This window comes from Diaporthe batatas, assembly GCF_019321695.1.
Source record: "Diaporthe batatas strain CRI 302-4 chromosome Unknown Contig00002, whole genome shotgun sequence".
NCBI lineage: Eukaryota > Fungi > Ascomycota > Sordariomycetes > Diaporthales > Diaporthaceae > Diaporthe > Diaporthe batatas.
Window position 1 is genome coordinate 3,027,411 of NW_025408549.1, and position 20,388 is coordinate 3,047,798.

General features: G+C 54.1%; 6 protein-coding genes across 6 annotated transcripts; 4 read left to right on the forward strand and 2 right to left on the reverse strand.

The window, feature by feature from the left end:
- Positions 1 to 96: 96 nt before the first annotated feature.
- On the forward strand, positions 97 to 3,717 carry KVR01_001873 (uncharacterized protein). The gene is made up of 2 exons (XM_044792362.1): positions 97 to 400; positions 487 to 3,717. The coding sequence occupies exons 1-2, from the start codon at positions 252 to 254 to the stop codon at positions 3,125 to 3,127; spliced, it is 2,790 nt and encodes a 929-aa protein (XP_044649828.1). The 5' UTR covers positions 97 to 251; the 3' UTR covers positions 3,128 to 3,717.
- Positions 3,718 to 4,109: 392 nt separating this feature from the next.
- On the forward strand, positions 4,110 to 5,804 carry KVR01_001891 (uncharacterized protein; the record flags this gene model as incomplete). Its single annotated transcript, XM_044787552.1, has 2 exons — positions 4,110 to 5,444; positions 5,499 to 5,804. The coding sequence occupies 2 exons, from the start codon at positions 4,110 to 4,112 to the stop codon at positions 5,802 to 5,804; spliced, it is 1,641 nt and encodes a 546-aa protein (XP_044649846.1).
- A 707-nt stretch (positions 5,805 to 6,511) lies between these two features.
- Positions 6,512 to 9,124, reverse strand: KVR01_001131 (uncharacterized protein; the record flags this gene model as incomplete). Its single annotated transcript, XM_044790973.1, has 2 exons — positions 6,512 to 7,951; positions 9,092 to 9,124. The coding sequence occupies 2 exons, from the start codon at positions 9,122 to 9,124 to the stop codon at positions 6,512 to 6,514; spliced, it is 1,473 nt and encodes a 490-aa protein (XP_044649086.1).
- A 5,042-nt stretch (positions 9,125 to 14,166) lies between these two features.
- KVR01_001083 (uncharacterized protein) lies at positions 14,167 to 14,818 on the forward strand (the record flags this gene model as incomplete). The annotated part of the gene is made up of 4 exons (XM_044784597.1): positions 14,167 to 14,233; positions 14,401 to 14,441; positions 14,512 to 14,559; positions 14,615 to 14,818. 4 exons carry the CDS (start codon positions 14,167 to 14,169, stop codon positions 14,816 to 14,818), a joined length of 360 nt encoding a protein of 119 aa, XP_044649038.1.
- Positions 14,819 to 16,035: 1,217 nt separating this feature from the next.
- On the reverse strand, positions 16,036 to 16,659 carry KVR01_001398 (uncharacterized protein; the record flags this gene model as incomplete). Its single annotated transcript, XM_044783755.1, has 2 exons — positions 16,036 to 16,384; positions 16,571 to 16,659. The coding sequence occupies 2 exons, from the start codon at positions 16,657 to 16,659 to the stop codon at positions 16,036 to 16,038; spliced, it is 438 nt and encodes a 145-aa protein (XP_044649353.1).
- Positions 16,660 to 17,032: 373 nt separating this feature from the next.
- On the forward strand, positions 17,033 to 19,104 carry KVR01_001975 (uncharacterized protein). The gene is made up of 4 exons (XM_044782624.1): positions 17,033 to 17,582; positions 17,672 to 17,876; positions 17,981 to 18,186; positions 18,242 to 19,104. The coding sequence occupies exons 1-4, from the start codon at positions 17,393 to 17,395 to the stop codon at positions 18,319 to 18,321; spliced, it is 681 nt and encodes a 226-aa protein (XP_044649930.1). The 5' UTR covers positions 17,033 to 17,392; the 3' UTR covers positions 18,322 to 19,104.
- Positions 19,105 to 20,388: the final 1,284 nt, after the last annotated feature.

Consider the following 20,388-nt stretch of genomic DNA (forward strand, 5'->3'; position numbering starts at 1 on the left):
GGATTGTGACGGACTACAGGGCTTGGGCAGGTGCAGTCGCGTACCTAGGTAACAAAGGCGCGTTGGCACTGACACTGACTGACATCAACATTCATCCCACATCCCACCTTGGTCGCACTTTCGGCCAGCTGCACCCTCCCTCCTCACCCTCCCTCGCGCGCGCGCACACACACACACACACACACACAAATACCGTCCTTCTAACGTCGGTCGAGGACCTCAGAGCGGCCTGCTGCAGTCAAAATGCGACCATGTCTCGCAATCCCCAGAAACATATCGACGCCGGCATCAAGCAGCTGGTAGGGCACATCATACCAAAGGCCAACCGGCTCGAGGATCGCGAGTTCGTGCAGGACACAGTCGATGAGCACATAGAACTAGCCCATCAGATCTTGGACAAGTATGTTGAATGTGTCCAAGTGCTATATCCCCTCGTCCCCGTCGCGGGGCCGCCCTGTATGGCTTACATTCTCTTGCTATTGACAGCAACCGATCCGCTTCCATTACCGCCGATGCGAACCAAGCCAGCGACCTGATCAAGAAGAAACTCGTGCGCACCGACCCGAGCGCTGCACTTCGCTTCACACACCTGTATACCCGCCTCTTGACCCTTCCGGTTCTACAGCAAAAATGGGGAATACTCTACCTGCTCTATCAGCTCTCCGACTCGCCTGACCCTGATGAGGCTTTGCCCCTCGATACCCTGCGTCAGGTCGCCGAGAACAGGAGGATCGAGGCCTTGCGCCGCAGCGAGGCCCAGGCATCCCAAAAGTCCTCAAGATCTGCTTCCAGAACAGATGACGACCAGTTCAAGGAAGCCTTCCAACCGGAGGGTCTGAGGAAATTCCCTCCAGAGGAGGCAAGGAAGGGGCCAGAATCCGCTGCGCACGAACAGGAGAAGGACAAGGAACCGAGCCGCGGTAGAGACGTGTCACTCAAGTCCAGGCTACTTGCAGACAATCATGTTGAGCTCGAGCCGCCCGAGACGGTTTTGCTGAGGGACCTGCCCTTCACTCTGCAGGGCTTGTCTTCTACGACACTGCCTTTCTCCAAGGAGACCGCGCTGAAGCTGCCGCCCACACTGCCACCACCTCTGATATCGTTGCTGCATAGTCTGGCCGAACCATCATTGCTCTACAAAGGACTCGTGGAATGGGTCAAATCTCCAGCTGGCGGGCTGCTGGGACAGAGCTTACGCGCTGCCATCAATGGCGAGCTCAGATCATACTTGAACCTGGTCGCCACACTAGAAGCTCAAATACGTCGAGCCCTGTCTTCCTTGGACGAGGATGCGCCCAGGAGTGGGATAGGCAGTGCGGGAGTAACACTCAAACGCTGTGTGGTATGGACCAGAGAGGCAACCATGGGCCTGCGGCTCTTGAGTCTGATCGCCGAGGAATCAAAGAGCAAAAAAGGTGGGCAGCTCATCTCACTCATCCACGGCTTCTCGACCTCACACGGAGACCCCATTGTTGCTGCCTTCGCTGAGCGGCTACTCGGGTCTGTGACACGCCCATTTTACGACATCCTTCGACACTGGATCTATGATGGAGAGCTACAAGACCCCTTCCAGGAATTCTTTGTCAAAGAGCAGGACCCAAATGACGAAGATCGCCTGGACCTCAAATCTCGTGGCCAAAGTAGTGTATGGAACGACAAGTACGAGGTTTCCAAGGGCATGATACCAAGCATCATAACCGATGACTTTGCCCAGAAGGTCTTTCTGATAGGCAAGTCGCTCAATTTCATCCGCCACAGCTGTGGCGATGCACAATGGGTGGACGACTACTCGAAATCGTCCTCCAAGGAGCTTCGATACGGCGACACTGCCACACTCGAGGCTTGGATCGACGAAGCGTACAAGACGACCATGAAGCGTCTGATGGATCTCATGACTACCAAGTTTCACCTGTTCGACCATCTAAGGGCGCTCAAGAGCTACCTCCTTCTGGGACAAGGCGACTTCATTGCCTTGCTGATGGAGTCCCTGGCAGCGAATCTCGACCGACCAGCAGGGGCACAGTACCGCCACACCCTCACGGCGCAGCTCGAACACGCAATACGCGGCTCCAACGCGCAGTACGACTCCTCCGAGGTGCTTCGCCGTCTCGATGCGCGCATGCTCCAGTTGTCACATGGGGACATAGGCTGGGATTGCTTCACGCTGGAGTACAAAGTCGACTCGCCTATTGATGTGGTCATTACCGATTTCGGTAACCGACAGTATCTCAAAGTATTCAATTTCCTCTGGAAGATCAAACGCGTTGAGTTCGCGCTCTCGTCCACATGGCGGAAGTGCATGACTGGAGCTCGTGGTGTGCTCCAAACCTCTGACGCGGCTGTCCTCGAGACATGGAAATCCACCCGAGGCGTGCTCGCCGAGATGATCCATTTTGTTGGCCAACTGCAATACTACATACTATTTGAAGTTATCGAGTCAAGCTGGGATGAACTGCAAAAGGGCATCACGAAGGATGACTGCACGCTTGACGATCTGATCAAGGCGCACAACAAGTTCCTCAGCAACATCACGCACAAGGGCTTATTGGGCGCAAAGAGGAAGCAGTATGTGCTGCCCGGCATGGCAGAAGTCGAAGACAGGAGTGACTACATGACCCAGCTCAAAGCCATTCTCGACAACATGCTATCCTACCGCGACTCTGTGGATGGCCTATACTCGTGGTCCGTCTCCGAGTTTACCAGACGGCAGGAGGCGGACGTGCGCACAGCCGCCACGTCGCGGAAACCACCCTTCCCGCAGTCAAAACAACACATGAAATCCGCATCCGTCGCGACGAGCACCAGGGGCTCGTACCCAAGCACCCCCGTGGTCGACACCCCGATTGAGGACCCCTTCGCGTCCTTTGGCAGTGCCACCACCGCCCTCGTCTCCGAGCTCCCCACCCTGCAGGAGCGCCTGGGCAACCTCGCGGCCAGCTTCCAGCGCAGGCTGTGCCTCCTCCTCGGGGACCTGGCGTACCAGCCCGACGTGGACATGCGCTTCCTGGGCGTCGCTATGAACTTCAACGACGCGTACCAGCCCCTGCGGACCAAGAGGTCCAAGACCGCGTCCTCGGCTGCGGGATCGCAGACGCTCAAGAGTGAGAATGTCACGAAGACGTTGTAAATATGGCTAGAAGACCCTGAATATGGCCCATGTTGAGGGCTCGTGGGGCTGGTTTGATGCCGATTTTGCTCAGTAGAGTCTCGGGTGTTTGGTGTATCTACGTCTTTAGGTATGATGGCCACGGCCTTGGGAAGGCATAGCGGCGGTTTGTAAGATGTAGCGCGCGGGAAATGATACCATCGTGTGAAACGCCACATGAGCACTGATCAAAAGATTCATCCTTAGACAGCGACCTTCGCACATCCCGACACGATTCTCTGTCATATCTTCCGTTAGCGATAGTATGTTGCTGTGGCGGACCGCAAGAGAATTCCACCACACCGATGCAACAATTATACGTGCACCATCCGATGAAGATACTTAGTATAATCAAGCCCCTATCTAAGTACATGCAATTTCTAGGTTCCACGTCTTCCGTCGAGCCTCAAGTACAGGTTCAACAGGCTCCGCCTATCAAGGATTGACGCCATGGCGAGCCACAATGGCACGGCGACCAGGATGCGGGCAAGAGGCTTCCGATCACCGGCATCCCATCCTCGGCATCCATTGCCCCAATTGAAAGGCAAGGCCACCAACTTCCGACCATCGCGGGCACGCATGGTGTGTTTACGCAACTATATGTGTTCGTCTTAACACACCGCACCTGGGTGCCAAGCCTGCGGAGATTAGACTTCGGCAGAAGCACTTGACCCAGGTGGAGCATGGTGCTTGGTGATCTCCACCCCCGTGGGCTATGGCCCGCCCGCCCGCCCAGTCTTGTGCATGCCATCACTTATCCGTCGGATGCTGTGATAGGAACGAGTAATGGTGTGCCTCCCGCGGCACCGATGCGAGGATCTACAGCATGCTTCCCAGGGTAGCATCTAGACTATAAGAACGATGTGTGCCCGGCACGGCTAGGCCTCGGGGACGCGCAACGGTGTGGTTGGAACAGCCTTATTCCGCTCGACTGGGTCTGCCTGGAACTGTACCTGTGTTCGAGATGACTCCTATCAGCACGGCGGCCCTCATGAAGGTCGTGGTATATCTGGCCAGCACATGCGCGGCGGTGGTGCTGCAACATCCACTGTCGACGAACAGGACAGTGAGGCTCGACGGTTATGGAAGCTTCACCGGAACCACCGTCAACCAGACGTTCAGCGGCAAGGCACTACCTGCGCCAGTCGACGCATGGCTCGGCATCGACTATGCGACGCAGCCGGTCGGCGAGCGCCGTTTCGCTTCCGTGACCTGGCCGGAAGCATTCGACGGGGTGAAGGCTGCGACACAGTATGGAAAGGCTTGCGTCCAGGACCCTGCCTTTGTCGATGTCTCCATCCAGGACGAGGCCTGCCTGAACTTCAACGTGTTCCGGCCCCAGGGCATTCCCCTGACCGAAAAGCTCCCCGTCCTGGTGTGGATTCACGGAGGAGCGTTTGTCTCTGGGAGTTATAAGTCTTTTGATGGCGCTGCTTTCGCCGCATCTTCAGAATCCCCGGTGGTGGTCGTCAACTTCCACTATCGCGTCAACTCTCTCGGTTTCCTCCCATCGACGCTGTTCGAAGAGGAGGGCCTGCTCAACCTCGGGCTCCTGGACCAGAAGCTTTTGCTGCAGTTCGTCCAGAAGCACATCGCAGCGTTCGGTGGCGATGCGGAAAAGGTGACCATCGGTGGTCGGTCCGCAGGAGGCCACTCAGTCGGCATCCATCTGTTCCACAACTACGGCGAAGACGAGGGCAAGCCGCTATTCTCCCAGGTTCACCACCAGTCTGGGTCCGTGACGGCTCGAGCGTTCCCCAACGCTAGCTACCCTCTGTACCAGGCGCAGATGGACAAGTTTGTGAGCTATGTGGGCTGCCCGCTTGAGGGAGACAACGCAGCCTCGCTGGCCTGCCTGCGGTCTGCCGACATCAATGCCATCCGGAACATCAGCACCGACTTGTACAATCAGTATGATTATCCAATTACGTGGCCTTTCCAGCCCGTTCAGGGCGGTCCACTCTTGGAGAAGTTCGGCTCGCAGTCGGGATATGATGGGACATTCCACAAAGTGCCCATCCTGACCAGCAATGTCAACGATGAGGGCAAGTACTACACCACTGGCACACTCGAGACCAACCAAGAGTTCCTGGACTTCATGCACAACATCTCCCCGCAGCTGAACGAGACCGACATGGCGCTGCTGGAGTCACTGTACCCAGACCCATCCACCGATGCCAACTCGCCCTACGCCAACTCGCCAAACAGCACCCAGTACAACCGGCTCTCGGCAGCCTTCAGCGACTACGCCTACATCTGCCCGGGCCAGGAGACGGCCTACCGCGTGTCCACCGCCGGAGTCCCGACCTGGAAGCTCCGGTTCAACACCAACAACTCGTTCCCGGCGTGGCAGGGCATCCCCCACACCGCCGACACCAAATACACCTGGGACGAGCCCGTCGTGCAGTACCCGGAGATCAGCCACGTCTACCACGCCTACCTGGCCAGCTTCGTCGCCACCGGAGACCCCAACTCGCTCAGGTACCCCGGCAGCCCCGAGTGGCCCCAGTACGAGCCGTCCGGGTACGGCCTGGACTCTGAGCCTGCCCTGCAGCTGGTCGTCCAGCCCGGCGGCACGGCGGTCGAGAAGGATGAGATCCGGCGTGAGGCGTGTCTCTACTGGAGGGACCCTGAGAGGGCGTCCCGACTGAACAAGTAAGGTGGCGCGTCCTGTATATAGATGAGTGTTGGGATGAACATATGACACAACTTATGCAAGACGAATCAAGAACGAAGTTACCCACCTAAGCTGTCTTGTTTGTGAAACTCTCGGTGTTTAGGTGTGTCCCGCTGTAACTCGTGCCATGCAGTATCTTAATAGCTCCAGTGCCATTTTCGCCATCTGTTCAGTCTTCTTTGCCGAGCCCTGGAGGTGGTCATGGTTTGGATTTGCAAAACGCTCGGAGTTCAGATTGCTCATTTACAGCCTGAAGGCGTATGCGGTCCCTTCATAGCATAGTAAATACTCATAAGTCAGAGACACTTATTCTTCAAAATGGGTCAGAGAAAATCTTTCTATAGTAGACTTTCCTAGAGGAACTCATACCATAACTACGAGACCAATTTGTGAGAAAGCTTTCTATCGATATTCGAGTTTCCCTGTAGGAGACATCCTGATTGCAAAAGTACCTAGCTAGGTATGATATAGGCTATATGTATGGCTTGAGTCTGTATGGGATCATTCAACTGGAGCTTGGTCCAAAGCAGATGAGTATTGACTGCTTCACAGGCTTCCTGCGAATAACTTCTGTGGATGCTCAGGTATGGGTCGGCCCCGACAGCCCGTGTTTTATCATGCTCACAACCTATATGTCCGTCCAGCACCAAAAAGAACAGATGCCATTGGTACATACACATGCAGACATATCAATAGTCTCTGCCACTTCGATTCAATGGCTGTCGCTCTGGGTCCTGCAACCTTGCCATCTCAAGCAGCAGACGATAGACATATATGCTGCGGTCAACCTCCCTAAAGGCTTTCCCGAACCACTCCCGTCCCGCTTCAGCAATATGCTTGGCCGCCTCCTGTCCCGCCTCGGTCGAGGTTAGGTGCGAGACCAACTCTGGCAACTCGTCCATGCTTTGGCTCACAGGGATGTAGTGAAGCCACGGCACAAGTCGTTCGTCATGCCACTCGCGAAAGAGGGTCTGTTTCAGCGGTGCCGATCGAGAGGCGAGGAAGTTGTAGTAACGGCCGCTGATGCCGTTGCCGTCCGTGTCGAAGACCAGGCGAGACCTGAGGGCGCGGTCCTTGTCCTCCCACGGCTTCATGTTGAAGTATGCCCGTTGGTCCCTGCAGGATCTCCCTTCGCATTGGAATATCCTCGTGAAAGCCACGTCGTATAATCTAGAATTGAGGAAGGACGACTTCACGCGGCCGAGAATTCCATCCGTTTCTCTGAGATAACCATGCTGGCGCCTATGAAGATTTTGAGCCAGCTCGACAAATCTTTGCCGTTGAAATTGCTTCCACCGGCTGTCCGAGGAAAAGCCGCCTGTATTGGAGCCAGCCCAGTAAATGTTGTTTCGCTTGGTGTCCCACTCGACATCATTGGCGTCGGCGTATTGGAACTCGTCCTCCAGGTATGCTGGACTTGGGTATAGTATGTCTCCCATCGTCGATAGTGATCCGGTTGAAAGGACCGGTACTAATCCTTCTAAGAGCGGAAATGACGGGGGACTGACAAGGAGACCGTGCATGGCGCTGTACTCCTCATGTTGGCACAGATCGATGGCGGAGGATAGATCGCTGACAAATGGAAGGCCAAAGTCTTCAATCGCATGCCTTGTATTGCTGATCGTTTTGTTCGCGTCCTGAGAGGAGCAGAACCTGGTCAACGTGCCCCAGACCGGCTGTCTTGACAAGTTTTCCATCACACAGGTTCGACTATCAAGTACGTCCCCACGCTGAGGTATCAGTACCCTCGGTTCATCGATATGGTTGGCCAGAAACTTGACATCTGGGAGACGGCCAGGAAGACTCCACAGCAGTCGGTCGAACGAAAATGCAATGTGTCTGTCGTAAACCCGAAAAGGATGGCTACAGACCGTCCTGGCTTCCCGGCCAGAGAATTCGCAGAGCCACAAGTCGCTGCCAGGGATGTTTTGCGCAAGACGCAGTCTGTCCAGAAACTCCTGACCGCTGAGGCCCAGAAACGGTGTCATCCTTTCGTATATCAAATCGAAATCGTCAATGATGGGCGATTCGTGGTTTCTCGCAAAGTCGAACCAAGCCTCAAAACCGGCTGGTGGTTCCACTCCATAACGTCGTCGATACTCATCGTGAGCTTCTGTGTAGGTTTTCGACTGTTTTTGTATTAAATTTTCGAAGTCTTCTTTGGCGTTGTGTATCAGCTTTTGCATGGGATGATCGTGCGGGCGTGACAATAGTGGCAACGGTTGTTCGATCTGAATGGTGTACAAGTTGAAAAGGTATGGGATCAGAGGCACGAGGAAGAAAATCCATAGCGCTGAAGTCAATTTCGCCTGCTTGGGAAGCATGTGTATCATCTGACCGAGTGACAGAAACGAGGTCAAAACGTAGGAGAAAGCGCGCAGATCTGTTGATATTGTGAACGGATCACGAGTGGACGCAATACTGAACGTCAACATTGCTGCAGCGAAACGCCAAGAAGAGTATCGAGTCTATAATTCTGTTAGCAGTAGGACCGCATACAAACTTGAGGGTGATGTTCGTACGGTTTGAAATGTGAAGTACCAAGACACAGCCTTGGCCAAACCCAACGCCGGGGTATATACCGAGAGAACAGGAAAGCCGAACGCCAAAGTCTCGAATCCCAATGCGATTACCAGCAGACCAAGGACGCGAAATGACAGGGAAATCGAGGAGTCCGGAGAATCAAGGGGCGGCAGCAGCCGATAGCACTTGTTGGATATCCTAGGCCTTGGGTCGAGGGTGAGGTAGGATACAAGCAAAGCAGCAACCGGTACAACCAGTAGCGCATCCGATGCTCGGATATGCCAGTCCGATTTTAGTGCCAGAATAGAGAGGAATGCAACCAAACTGCCGCCCCAGACCGTGTTAGAAAGATAGAAAAAGACTTGGGAGATAGGTGGTGATGTGGTGTATATCTCTGTATCGTTCCAGAGCAGGCGGTTCTGGAAGACCAGTAGCAGGGGCGTCAATGCTGGGATGAATGCGACCAGAGTATTTTCAGCAGCGAAGACCCAGTATACGACGAGGCAAAACGCAACAACCCATAACGACCGGGGGGATGCATCTGGTCTCTTCGAGGCATTCCGGTCTAGGGCATCTTCCTTCTCTTGCCTGGATCTGCCATCTTGGCTCGCATCCCCAATCTTGAACAGTACGGGGAGTATAATCCAGCAAAGCGTCTCTGACAAGGGCTGGAGGTCCGGTCGGCGGTCGGAGAAATGTTGAGTCAATATGCTGCAAAGCAGAGCCGTGCCAGCCGACCTGGTCACATAGTCGTCCTTGTTGTTAATGTCGTTCCACATGATGGGCTCCCATTTCCGCCAGAGAAAGTCCGTCTGCAAAATCTGGCATGCGCTGGATACAGATTCGGTATTATAATAACATGGTGGAAAATCAGAAAATCAGAGGACAGTCGGGCTTAAAGTCAATGACGCGAGGCAACCAGAGTTGTCGAGATTCTACCCGGGGGCCAGACCTTCTCTGCCCCCTACGCCTTTGGCCAGCAGTGGGTGTGTGGAAGCCGAATGGCCCGGTACGCCTCGTATAGTCCTCGCCTGTGTCAAGTCAGAATGCGCGAAGGAGCAGACAGACTGCAGCCAAGAAGCGTGAAATACACTAAGCTCCCGCAAACCAAGGTCTCGAGGTCCTTCTTTATATAAATGGCGTAATACTGAACTTATACAGTTAGACATCTAGGCTTGGCTTTTCAATTATGCCCCTTTTCGCAGCTCGCTGCTGACACTCGCTGGCACCGCCACAGGCCGAAGGGGACGTGTTCCGCGACTTGGCGGAGTGTGAGACAGACTTCAGGAATCAAAAGGGACATGGGCTAGTAATTTACAGGCTACCGATCTAGCAAGAGTGGGTATGCTATGGGTCGCCTAAATACTTGGCACCAATTCATGTGTTTTAAATACGGAACTGCCGCATACGAAAAATTACATTACACAGCACGGGACGTCGTCTGTGTGTCGACTTAGTTCAAAGCTATGATACCCCTTTGTGGGTCTCCAGGGCTTAGGTCACAAAATTGCCCGGGACACGTACGGCTTTAAGTGCAAGAACATTCTTTTACTCGAGGGGGCCGAGCTAGGTCCAAATTGTCCGAACCATCCCTTGAACTGTGGATGTCAGTGGTATCGTTTTCTCAATGGAACGGCCAAATTCCGTCTGTGGTTCAATCAATTCCTCATCTGCAAGGTCCACGTGGATGTCTTGCAGCCGAGAGCCGAATGCCGGTACTCAGCGATCAATTATCTTATTTCAGCCCCCTACCCCCATAATGCGGAGCACAATCCTCTTCTAGAAGACGAGATTGCACGCCATGTCATGGCAAATTGTTATACGATGGGATCATACGCATCTACGTTCCGTTGCCCACTCCCTCTCTTCACAGTTGTTACAGAGTAATAGTCGACAATGCTAGTAATGGAGCATAATAGATCTTGGTGCATAATCCACGCTGTGTCTATGTGTATCTGAGATGGTATGTTCTGGAAATGATTGTGCTATGGGGCTACCAGCATCTGCTTGTCATCAGGGCACAGGAGACCTTCTCTTAATTTTATTAATTCGAGATAGTTGCGCCAAACCTGGGACGCCTTGAATTTAATTCTAGATTTATGGGAGAAGTACAAAGCCAATGCCGTTTGTGTTCCTCTGAGCACATGTTTTTTTTTTGAAAACTTTCTGTTCTTCATTCTATTTCCTGCGCATGCCTTACTGATGCTGATGCGCTCACCCTTCCAGGTATTACCCGGGTAGTTGAGTAGCTGGACAAGCACTGCATGATTGGATCTGCCACGGTCGGGCGTGCTTCGACACCCTTAGAATTCATTGGGATGGCCTTTTTATTTATGACTGCCTTTGTCGTTTGTGTGTTTGTTGGAAAAAGAAATGTGAAACGAACTTGCGCCACATGACCTACGTTGGAACCAGCTCGGATATACCAAGGTACTGAACAGAAAAGTTTTGGAGTCATCCGGCAATGCCTGATCGACTCACCCTCCTTTGCCTTGTGATGGCGGCGGTAGAGGAGTTTAAAGTAGTGCGAGAAGATCTGGGTAGCTACCACTGCGCCTTTAGCTGTCCAAATGTTTAGCAGCCCTGGGAGGGTTCTTCCACCAGAAAAGGGTTGACAAAACTAACTTGAAACAGACGGGGCTCTTCTAGGTCGTACCAATAGCATCGAGAATCATCAGCCGTGATCCCATTTTCTTCCCAATATAAATTGGGAACAATGGCGACACTGTGAGTTCGTAGTGTGCGTTGTTACTTTCTCGTCTGGGTGAGCACAAGGTCTGGCCAGCTTACGGCGTTGGTGACGTACAAGGGTGACCTGCATTCCCAGGGCTGTTGCCAACTGGCAAGGCAGGCCCAATGACAACACGTAGTGCCTCACTCTCAATATGAGGCTCAAAGTTTGGCCAGACTGTGGCCATGAAGAAAATACGAGGCTTCAAAGTAAGGCGGTCATGAGGATAGGGCGCTCGGTGGTGGAGATTTCGGAGGATTGTTCGGTGGATCACAAGCCCACACCTCCGTCTGTAGTAAAACAGAGACCAGAGATTCGCAACTAAGAGGGTACACACGTACAAAGCTAACTACATACCAGTCTAGGTACCTAGGTAGGGAATTAGATATATCAGATGAGAAATAGAGAAGTTGTCAGATAACTTAAAAATTGAAGTCCTTGGATTAATATGAAACTGGCTATCTTAAATGAGGTTATCCTATTACAAGCTGTCCTATATGAGGTTTTCCTTGAAGGTTTTCCTATGGGAGAATGTCCACGGGTTCTATGGGAGGATGTCTTATGAGAGGTTGTCTTATAGGGCTTGGGTGTGCCCTCTATTTTCGCGGGTGTGAATCTCTGATCTTGTGAAAGAAGGTACCAGAAAGAGATACAAAAATTACATTGTGATAGCCTGCCAGTGGTTTGTTTAGTGTTGTTTTATCCATAGAGATAGTCCTGATTACCTACTAAACTACGAGTCTTCAAAACTTCGAAGGATCGTATTGCCTGCAGGGCTTGGGATGAATTTTAAGGTTTGCTTTTCTTGGCCAAGGCCAAGGGTCTGATCACTCCCCCGTAATTCCCAAACCAGGAGGCAAAGTTACCCGTTGTCCTTGCCCGGAGGGTCATGTACTCACGATGGCAGATACGGCGTGAGCCCCGAGTCTGTAACGCACGCCTTTCACATTGAAACGCTGCTATGAACTCTTCAACTCACTGCCGAGACACATAGTCCCATATCAGCCTCAGAATCCAACATTCAGCCCCCATATGCAGGGCTCTAGCAAGACGAATCAGCGAAAGAATCCAGGGGTGGAAATCGACAGCCCTGTCGTGAAGCGCGTCCCATTTGCACGCTGCCGTTGCGACCTCGACGGCATATCAATGCAGATCAGTGTGTGCAGGTCAAGACCTGGGCAATTAGGGGCCCTCTGCCGATGGTGCCTAATGTAGCACAACATATCAGGGCAGCCTTGGGATATGGGAGAGCTCGAGCATATGATCCACACGGTCCACCACCTACCTGTTGGGCCCATGGCGTGTCACCTGGCTGCACAGCTAAAGTACGTACGCCTCGCCATCACAACGCACGTAGGCGGAGAGCCACTGGACTGGGGTAGCAAGAAGATCCACATTGTATCATGTCTATCATCGCCCGGCCTATCTACTAGAGTAGGTATGATTGATAACCCATGCTGCCACGCAGGCAGCTGGCAGCTGGCAGGCCGCGCGCAGGGCGCCATTGTTCCAGACGATCGGTACGAGTAAGGCTGGCCTGGCAAGTTCCGAGGCCAACTGATGAGACCTGGAAGCAGCAGATCCCTGGTCTTATTTGCTGTCATTATTTGCACGCCCGCTTCTACAATCCGGCCCAGTTCTATCTGACCAAACCCTCAGGCTGGCCACGAGACATCAACGGCGCCCATCCCAGCATTGTAGGATTCCAGGCGAGCTTGCCTGGCCGCCTCGACGTATACATCGCTCGAGGGAGGCGAATTTCTGTGCGCGGAGGCCACCTGAAGAGTAACTTCCCAGGTTCCCCGGGCCCCACCACCCCCAAGCCCTACATGCTACTGTGGTGCGGCAGTGCGTTACAGTATCACGAGTCGTCCGCCTCCAGTAGAAGCTTGTGATCGACATGGAAAGCCCCAAGTCTTTCAACTTTTCAAGTTCTAGCTAGGCAACTGAAGGGAGCTAAGTATAGCCGATGCCGACGGGCTATAGTATCGACCCGAGCAATTGAAGATGGTGGGGGGTTGCCGACTTACTTGAGGCGTGCGATCCTGGTCTCAATTCGACCGGCTCCGCAGATCCGTTGGTTTAGGGGTCCAGTTCTGGCCTGTCGGGAAGAGGCATGATCCCAGACAGGCACGGCAACTAGTTGGCAGGTGGAGGGTGTCTAAACCAACTTCGAGGGGTTGACGGGCAAGAATTAGGGGTCGAATGCTTTCTCCAACTGCGACGATCACTTTTTGACTTTTGATGGCGCCACTGTTTGAGGGGTACTTTATGATGTATTTGGGAGAGAAGATGTTGCGGTGGGGAAAGGTGTCTTGGAATGTGCGGATACAGGCTTTGAGAGTGGGATGTCGAATGGACTGTGGCGTCGAGGATCCAAACAGTTCGCTCGAGAACTACGTGAGAATTATACAGGATTTCGCTCAATGTTTCAATTCTATATCCCTTGTTCACGTTGCAGGGCTTGGACAGCTACACTTGAATCCGTGCCTGGAGAGGCTGCATGGAAATTTGATCTGTAGCACCTGAGCGCTCAGGATCGCCTATTACGTCTCTCGCTTAGGCAGGAGGATAATTCGGGTTTCAAAATTGTCGATATGTAGCATATTATGTACCTAAAATTGAAGATCTATAGGCCAAGAGAGGGGTGGATTGTGGTGAGGTTGGTGTGCGAGTACTTTCAGGGCGGGAAAGTGAGGCGGACGATCGGCCAACTAAATGCATCCAAAGAGCAGGGATCAAATCCCATCAAACTTGAGATTTCATGCAAGGAGTTACGCCTAGCATGTCTGCACGTCTTCCATGCAGCAAACCGTCGCCGTCAGCGAGTCCATCGACATGGCTCCCAGCGGTGAAGGCGGGATACCAAGTTCTGCTAGCTCGGACTTGCCATGCCACCAAGGCTGCGGCGTCCATAATCTCGCCCACACCGGTGTCAAAGCCTTATGTGGCAGACCCAAAGGCACGGGCAACATAAATAAACCCATTGCCCCCTGACATTTGCAACGATCGACAAACTCAAAGGCGTCTGTCGATCTTCTCCGAGATTCCCGAATCAGATGCGCAGCCTGGCTGTCGTCCTTGCCCAATATGAACAAATACTGGATCCCCCATCTCGACATCCACAAAAAGGTCATAACAACGGAACTTCAGTATTGTAGGTCAACTCCAGGAGAACTTGTGGCCCCCTTGTGTCAGCTTGGGGCGTGGCGGCAAAAGCTCTCTCTTCGTCGCTGTCCCTGTCGCTCCCTCTCTCGCTCTCTGAGTGCCATGGCCCTATCAATCCCGCCTACTGTGGTGATATTAACTTCTGTTGTTGAACAGACTTGGGACCGGAGGCAACAGTTCGACCGTTCACACGAGACGTACGGGTTCCATACCACATGCAGCGATGATTCAAGTCTAGAATCTTGCTGACAGCATGGCCGCGCACAGGGCGAAGATGGATTCCTCATCCAAACGCCAGGACCTTGCCTGTCAGATGTGAGCGTCGCCAGGCCTATGATGACGTTGACCACCCTGTTGACCATGACCCCAGGAGCAAATCGACGACATTTGCATAAAATCCAAGGAAATGTGGGAGAGGCAAGCCGCAAGCAGAGCTTCGACAGGCTCTGAAGGCAAAAAACCTCTCAAGCGGCCACTGCACCAACCGGTGGTGATCTCCAAGGGGAGCTCGAGCCGTCGAAGGCACGACGACCCACGGAGAGACTCCAATCGAGGGTACGATGATCGCCGATGACACCAGTCTGAAGTTATGTTGAGCCGTGTGGTGGAGAGGGGCAGTTGTTTGGGTGCAGCTTCAGCGCAGCCACAGAGCCTCGAGGTGGCAGGCGCTTGAGCTGCCAGCGCAGACGCGACCACGTGCACGAGAACGGGGCGACTTCTGACTGGGAGTTGACCCGACAACGTCTCGCAGGACCCACTAAAGGCAGTACCGCTGATTTCGGAAGTGATTATTGTTGGGCGAACCGCAGGCGTAGCGGCGTGAATGCATTGCTCTTCTTTTGGTGTGGAGGAATGTTCCGAGCCAGCGACAGGCTGCCATCTGGCACAGATAGACCTTGCGTTTCCCCTTGGGCTTGCATGAACCATTCAGATGAAGGTGCGATATGCAGGAGGACCAGTGAGTAATCAATAGTCACAGAAATTTTGGTCCGACCTGGCTGACCACTGACATCCCTCGAGCTCATTTGCGCAAGTTCACAGTAATGATGCAGGGGGTGGGTGGTGTGCCGGCCGCAGGTCTTTGTGCAACAACCATTCGGGTTCCGGGGTGTGTGATTTGACATGGGATTTCTTTAGACTGAACATCTTGACTTCAACCCTCTGCCAATCTCTTCTTCTTCGGACTCTCCAGTGGGCGAATAGGAGGTGTGCAAGCCTCAGAATGGTCCAGGCCGGCTGCTGGGCTGCATGGAATCTGGTCATTCGGCCTTGGTACGGCAAAGGCGAGCGAACTTGTCCAGCGGCTGCGCCGAATCACAGCGACACAGGTCCCGAGGGTGCGGCCCACCTAAACGTGTATTTCGATAGTGATTCGACTGATGACTGACTTATGTCCGGATGAAATTACCCTGAAGAAGCCACTGTGGTTGTGATTGCACTGTGTCCTGACGAGCTTCTGTGCCGTGTCAGCAGTGGTCAAGTTATCGCCGGCGCAGTCAGCCGCGTACACTCACAGCGGCCCGTCGAAATCGGTGTCCCCCACCTCTCCAGCCCTGTTCTGGGGCCTCAGCAGCTCCGGTCTGAGGGCAGGGCGGTGATTGAGAGACTGGCTGTCGACTCGAGGTGCTCGCGTCACCGGCTGCGTAACCACAACAAGGCATGCATCACCTGACAGATAGGCTTGCTTCACGCCCAGCCAAGCTGACGGACATGGCTCGCCCGGGCCGCGAGGCCTTGTTCCCGAGCGCCATGTGATCTTCAAAACCAAGGTGTGCGCTACCCAGTCGACCTTCATGTCTTCCTTGATATCTTTGACCCCGTTCGAGGCTCATCCGAAGATACAATATCTGCCAGACACGTTTCGTATCGGCCAATATCCAGGGGGCCGGCAGACCAGAGCATCAGCGCTTGCACATGAACGCTTGGAGAGACCCTTTTGCGCTTGGTAGACAAAGCCACCGACCCTGGTGGCGGTGAGTTTATGTATCCTATGACATTGACCCATGCGCCTACCGAGGTTTGCTCTGCCGTGAGCTTCTCGAGTAGTAGGCGCACATCAACCAATGCCTGGGTCTCGGTCGACTTAGGGAACCGGTGCTGCAGAGTAAGTTGCCCTGAGGCAGCAGCATATGATGTGACACTGTGACTTTGGTTAGACAAAATGGCCTTTGACCAACATTGCAACCTCTGAGGTAGACGCAAAGAGGATATGCAACCACATATCATCCCGGGCGGGGGGGGGGGGGTAGGAGGATGAGGGGCAGTCTGAGAAAAGAGAGATGCGTGTTGAGGCCGTAAATTTGTAAGGACTCTCTGGTGAACATACCATCCTAGAAAGCGGACTTTGGTGCCGACGTCCTGAGACGGGAGAGAAGACAGTAGCGTGAGCTTTGATGGCAAAGGAGTGCTGGACATCTCAATGTTCAACGACAGAGGGCAGGCTTCCGGAAGGCTGCAGCTGGGGTCGCGAGTCCATTTCAGGGGTTGACATTTGCAAGACGGTTAAGAAGAAAAGAATAGCGTGATTGTGAGCAAATGGTAATGCGTGTCGAGCAAGGTCAAGCGAGGGGGTGATGACGAGTCCTGTCGCAATGAAACTTGGGATCCTGAATCCCAATATCGGTAGATATCGTGGACGGACTCGCACACATCTACAGGCAGCAGGAAGAAGCAGAGGCAGCGACCGATCGGGCAGCCATGACTAAGCGAGCCGCGGCTAAATGCCGGACACCTGCGGCTGTCCTGGGCTGGTTGTTGACTAGCGCGGGCCATCACAAGGCCAAGCACTGACGAATTGTGCTTGCATCATACCTCGTGCATTCTTTAGGCTTCTATCCATCACCCTGGTATCCAGACTGACTGCCTTCGCGAAACGACCGACACTGACGACGACTTCTCTTGCGCCGACCTCCCCACAGATTCTACTGGGTGACATTCCGAGTCTATAAGGCTCAGCCTACGACAAAGCCCCGGTTGCTTCCCCCGACCCCGCTATCAGCGGACGAGCCCCAGCGTCCAGGCCTAGATCATCTGCCACCTCCGTCCCGCCACAACGTCCTCGATAAGCGACCACGACGCTTGACTCCCCTCGTTGCATCTCCTTTCGAACCCTCTCCCCTCGTACCCTCCGATACATCAATAAGGCAACATGTCTGGCTGGGGCCTGGGCTGGTTTGGCGGGGCCTCTGCTCAGAAGCAGAAGAACAACCCCAAGAATGCCATCCTTGCGCTGCGGTCGCAGCTCGACATGCTGCAAAAGCGCGAGAGGCACCTGCAGAACCAGATGGATGAGCAAGATGGCCTGGCCCGGAAACATGTCACCTCAAACAACAAGTCTGGTGAGGGCAACCATATATATTTGTTCTGCCTGGGCAAACGGGGCGCCTTGGGTGGTTGCACGTGCTAACCTTGCCCCTCCACACGACAGCCGCGAAGATCGCACTGAAACGCAAGAAGCAGCACGAGCACAGCCTCGAACAGACTGTAGCGCAGATCGGAACGTTAGAGCAACAAATAAACGCCATCGAGTCCGCCAACATTAACAAGGAAACGCTTGCGGCAATGGAGAAGGCCAGCGAAGCGATGAAGGCAATACATGGCAAGCTCACGCCCGAGAAGGTGGACGAGACTATGTATGCATTCTGCCCCCTCCCAAATCCACCCGCTGCCACTGCTTTCGATGCATCCATGTATGAGTTTGGCGAGTATATGTGTCTAATTATTTGTCTCCACATAGGGACAAGCTACGGGACCAGAACGCGCTCAGCGAAGAGATCGTCAATGCCATTACGAGCAACCAGATCGGGGACCCCATCGACGACGACGAGCTGGAGAGGGAGCTCGACGATTTACAGCAGGAGGAGCTGGACGAACAGATGCTCAAGACCGGGACAGTTCCAGTGTCGGATCAGATCCAGCGAGTCCCCGCCGCACCTCAAGACAGTAAGTTCTGCCCCCGGAGAGCAAAAGCCCTGCATCTGCTAACGAGTTGGAACAGTCAAGGGCAAGACGCCGGTTGCACAGGAGGACGACGAGGAGGAGGAGCTGCGGAAGCTGCAGGCCGAGATGGCCATGTGAGAGGCCCCGGATGGCCAGGAGGGCAGATACGGTGTCAGGAGCATATAACGAGGGCATGTCCAGAGACGTTTTGGCCTGGTGACAGAAGTAGACAAGGAGACTGTCCAGAGCAGATGGGCGTGATGAACTGCTTCCGGAAATCCTTCCGCGACTGGCGTTGGCGTACAGGAGGCTGCATTCGTGATTGCGAGGATATCAGGGGACAGAAGGGAGGCAGCCAGCTATACAATTTCCGAGCCACATTGAACGGTACGTTGTACTGCCTGCGCATCTGTGCTTGACAGTCCGACTTATTAGGAGATTACATGTGGAGGGCTGCATGGGGCACCATATTCGTGGCGCACAGGTCATATCATACCTGATCAGCCCAAGAGCTGCGTAGCCAATAGACTGAAGTGCCGAATGTGTTAGCAGAGAGCACTATAGAGAGCGTAGAACCTCGACCTCACTACCGCCAAGGATCCGAGTTCAAGTTGGGCAGCACCAAAGTCGGGTGTCAGCGTGTCTGGATGGCAGGCGAGGCTGTCAGCAGGCAAAGAGTAGCTGCTCAGCCTGACCTCCCAGTCAGGCGGGCCCTTCTGTTGGGGGGTGGAGATGCTTGCTGCATCCAGACTGTGGGACTGGTTCATGCTGTGTCCACTATCTGTCAATAGTCGGGCTCGCAGCCGGCAGTGGGTGTCATGTTTGCTTGGCCAAGTAAGCTCTGGCTACGCGTAAGGTATCAGACCGATATGTGTGTGGAGGCAATGGAGGTTAGACGAGTAAGGACATGATGGAGTCGACACAGCAACAGCGGAAGAACAAAGCAAGTATAATAGAGTTGATACGGGAGCTTCGTTCAGCCAGGCCAAAGACCCACTGCATGAAGCAGGCGGCGTGGGACGTTATCTTTCATAGGGCATCGAGCTTCGCGGGCTCGTAGTTGGGCGTGGAATGAAATGAAGCCGACGACTCGTGATCAATGCGAACCGTGGGACCGTGGGATAAGGTGAAGCCGGGCAGGGAAGACGCGTTTTGGCAGGTGAGTATCTGGCAGCTGTCTAGGCCGTTCATTGGGAAAGCTGGCGGGACTAGATCGAAGGCAGGGTACCTACCTACCAATGTAGCGCCTGTCTGGGAACTGACCTGATCGAAATCAGCAGGAGCAAACGGCGTAGCTCCGTACTCCGTCTGGTATCTTCTGACCTACTGTACGCGGAACAGGCTACCACTACACAGAACAACGGCTATACAGCATGTTCGTACACACAAGATCAGCACTGGCGACACGATGCAACCCCGACACATTTCATCTCAAGTCGAATCTCAGTCAGTTCTTCAGGTCGACTCCGGCGTAACATCCGTGGTTGCAACATACTGCCAGGCTGGCTGCCAGGCTGCGACCCTTGCTCGGTCAGGCCGTCAGGCGATGAGAGCCCTCTCGTCCGATGTGTTGCAAAGCCATGGGTACCTTACAAATCTCCCCGAGACCCGCGACCTCGGGAACCAAAATCTGAAGGATGATCCATCAACAAGACGACAAGGAGAGCCCAGGACGGCAGACAGTCTGGTGCGCATGAAGAACATCTTGAGAGCAACTTTCCCGAGGCGTGCTTAAGGCCCCAGATATCGCCGGGCATGCGCACAGTACATTCATGCTCCCGGCCCACACGGTCACCGATACACGGCGCGCCTCACCTTTTCTCTCGCGCATGACTGCCGCACCAGCCGCTCACTCGCTGCAGCCCTCACTCAGGCCTGCAGATTCGGGCTGCTCAGGTTTTGGCGCCCACCTGTCGCCGGGCCTGTCAGGTCACTCACGGCAACGTGCAGTACCTGAGTACATGCGCTCATTATTAGTACGGATCTGCAAGCGACTACCCAGCTAGCGAGCCACGTAGCACGCAGGAAAAGTCCAACATCTGCAAACCGACGTGCCACTTGCAGCGCGGCTGGCACTCTTGATTGGACAGCCGCAACACCCACTGACACTTCCTGGTAACCCTGTGCCGTCTTTGATGCCTGTCACAACATGGCCCTCCCGTGCAGCCGTGGGTTGGGCTTCCCCGTCCGGCGTCCTGACGACTC

Coding starts and splice junctions, on each gene's coding strand:
- KVR01_001873 (XM_044792362.1), top strand. CDS start 252: ATGTCTCGCAATCCCCAGAAACATATCGACGCCGGCATCAAGCAGCTG. Junction 401..486: donor GCCCATCAGATCTTGGACAA/GTATGTTGAATG, acceptor TGCTATTGACAG/CAACCGATCCGCTTCCATTA.
- KVR01_001975 (XM_044782624.1), top strand. CDS start 17,393: ATGTCTGGCTGGGGCCTGGGCTGGTTTGGCGGGGCCTCTGCTCAGAAG. Junction 17,583..17,671: donor CACCTCAAACAACAAGTCTG/GTGAGGGCAACC, acceptor TCCACACGACAG/CCGCGAAGATCGCACTGAAA. Junction 18,187..18,241: donor CCCCGCCGCACCTCAAGACA/GTAAGTTCTGCC, acceptor GAGTTGGAACAG/TCAAGGGCAAGACGCCGGTT.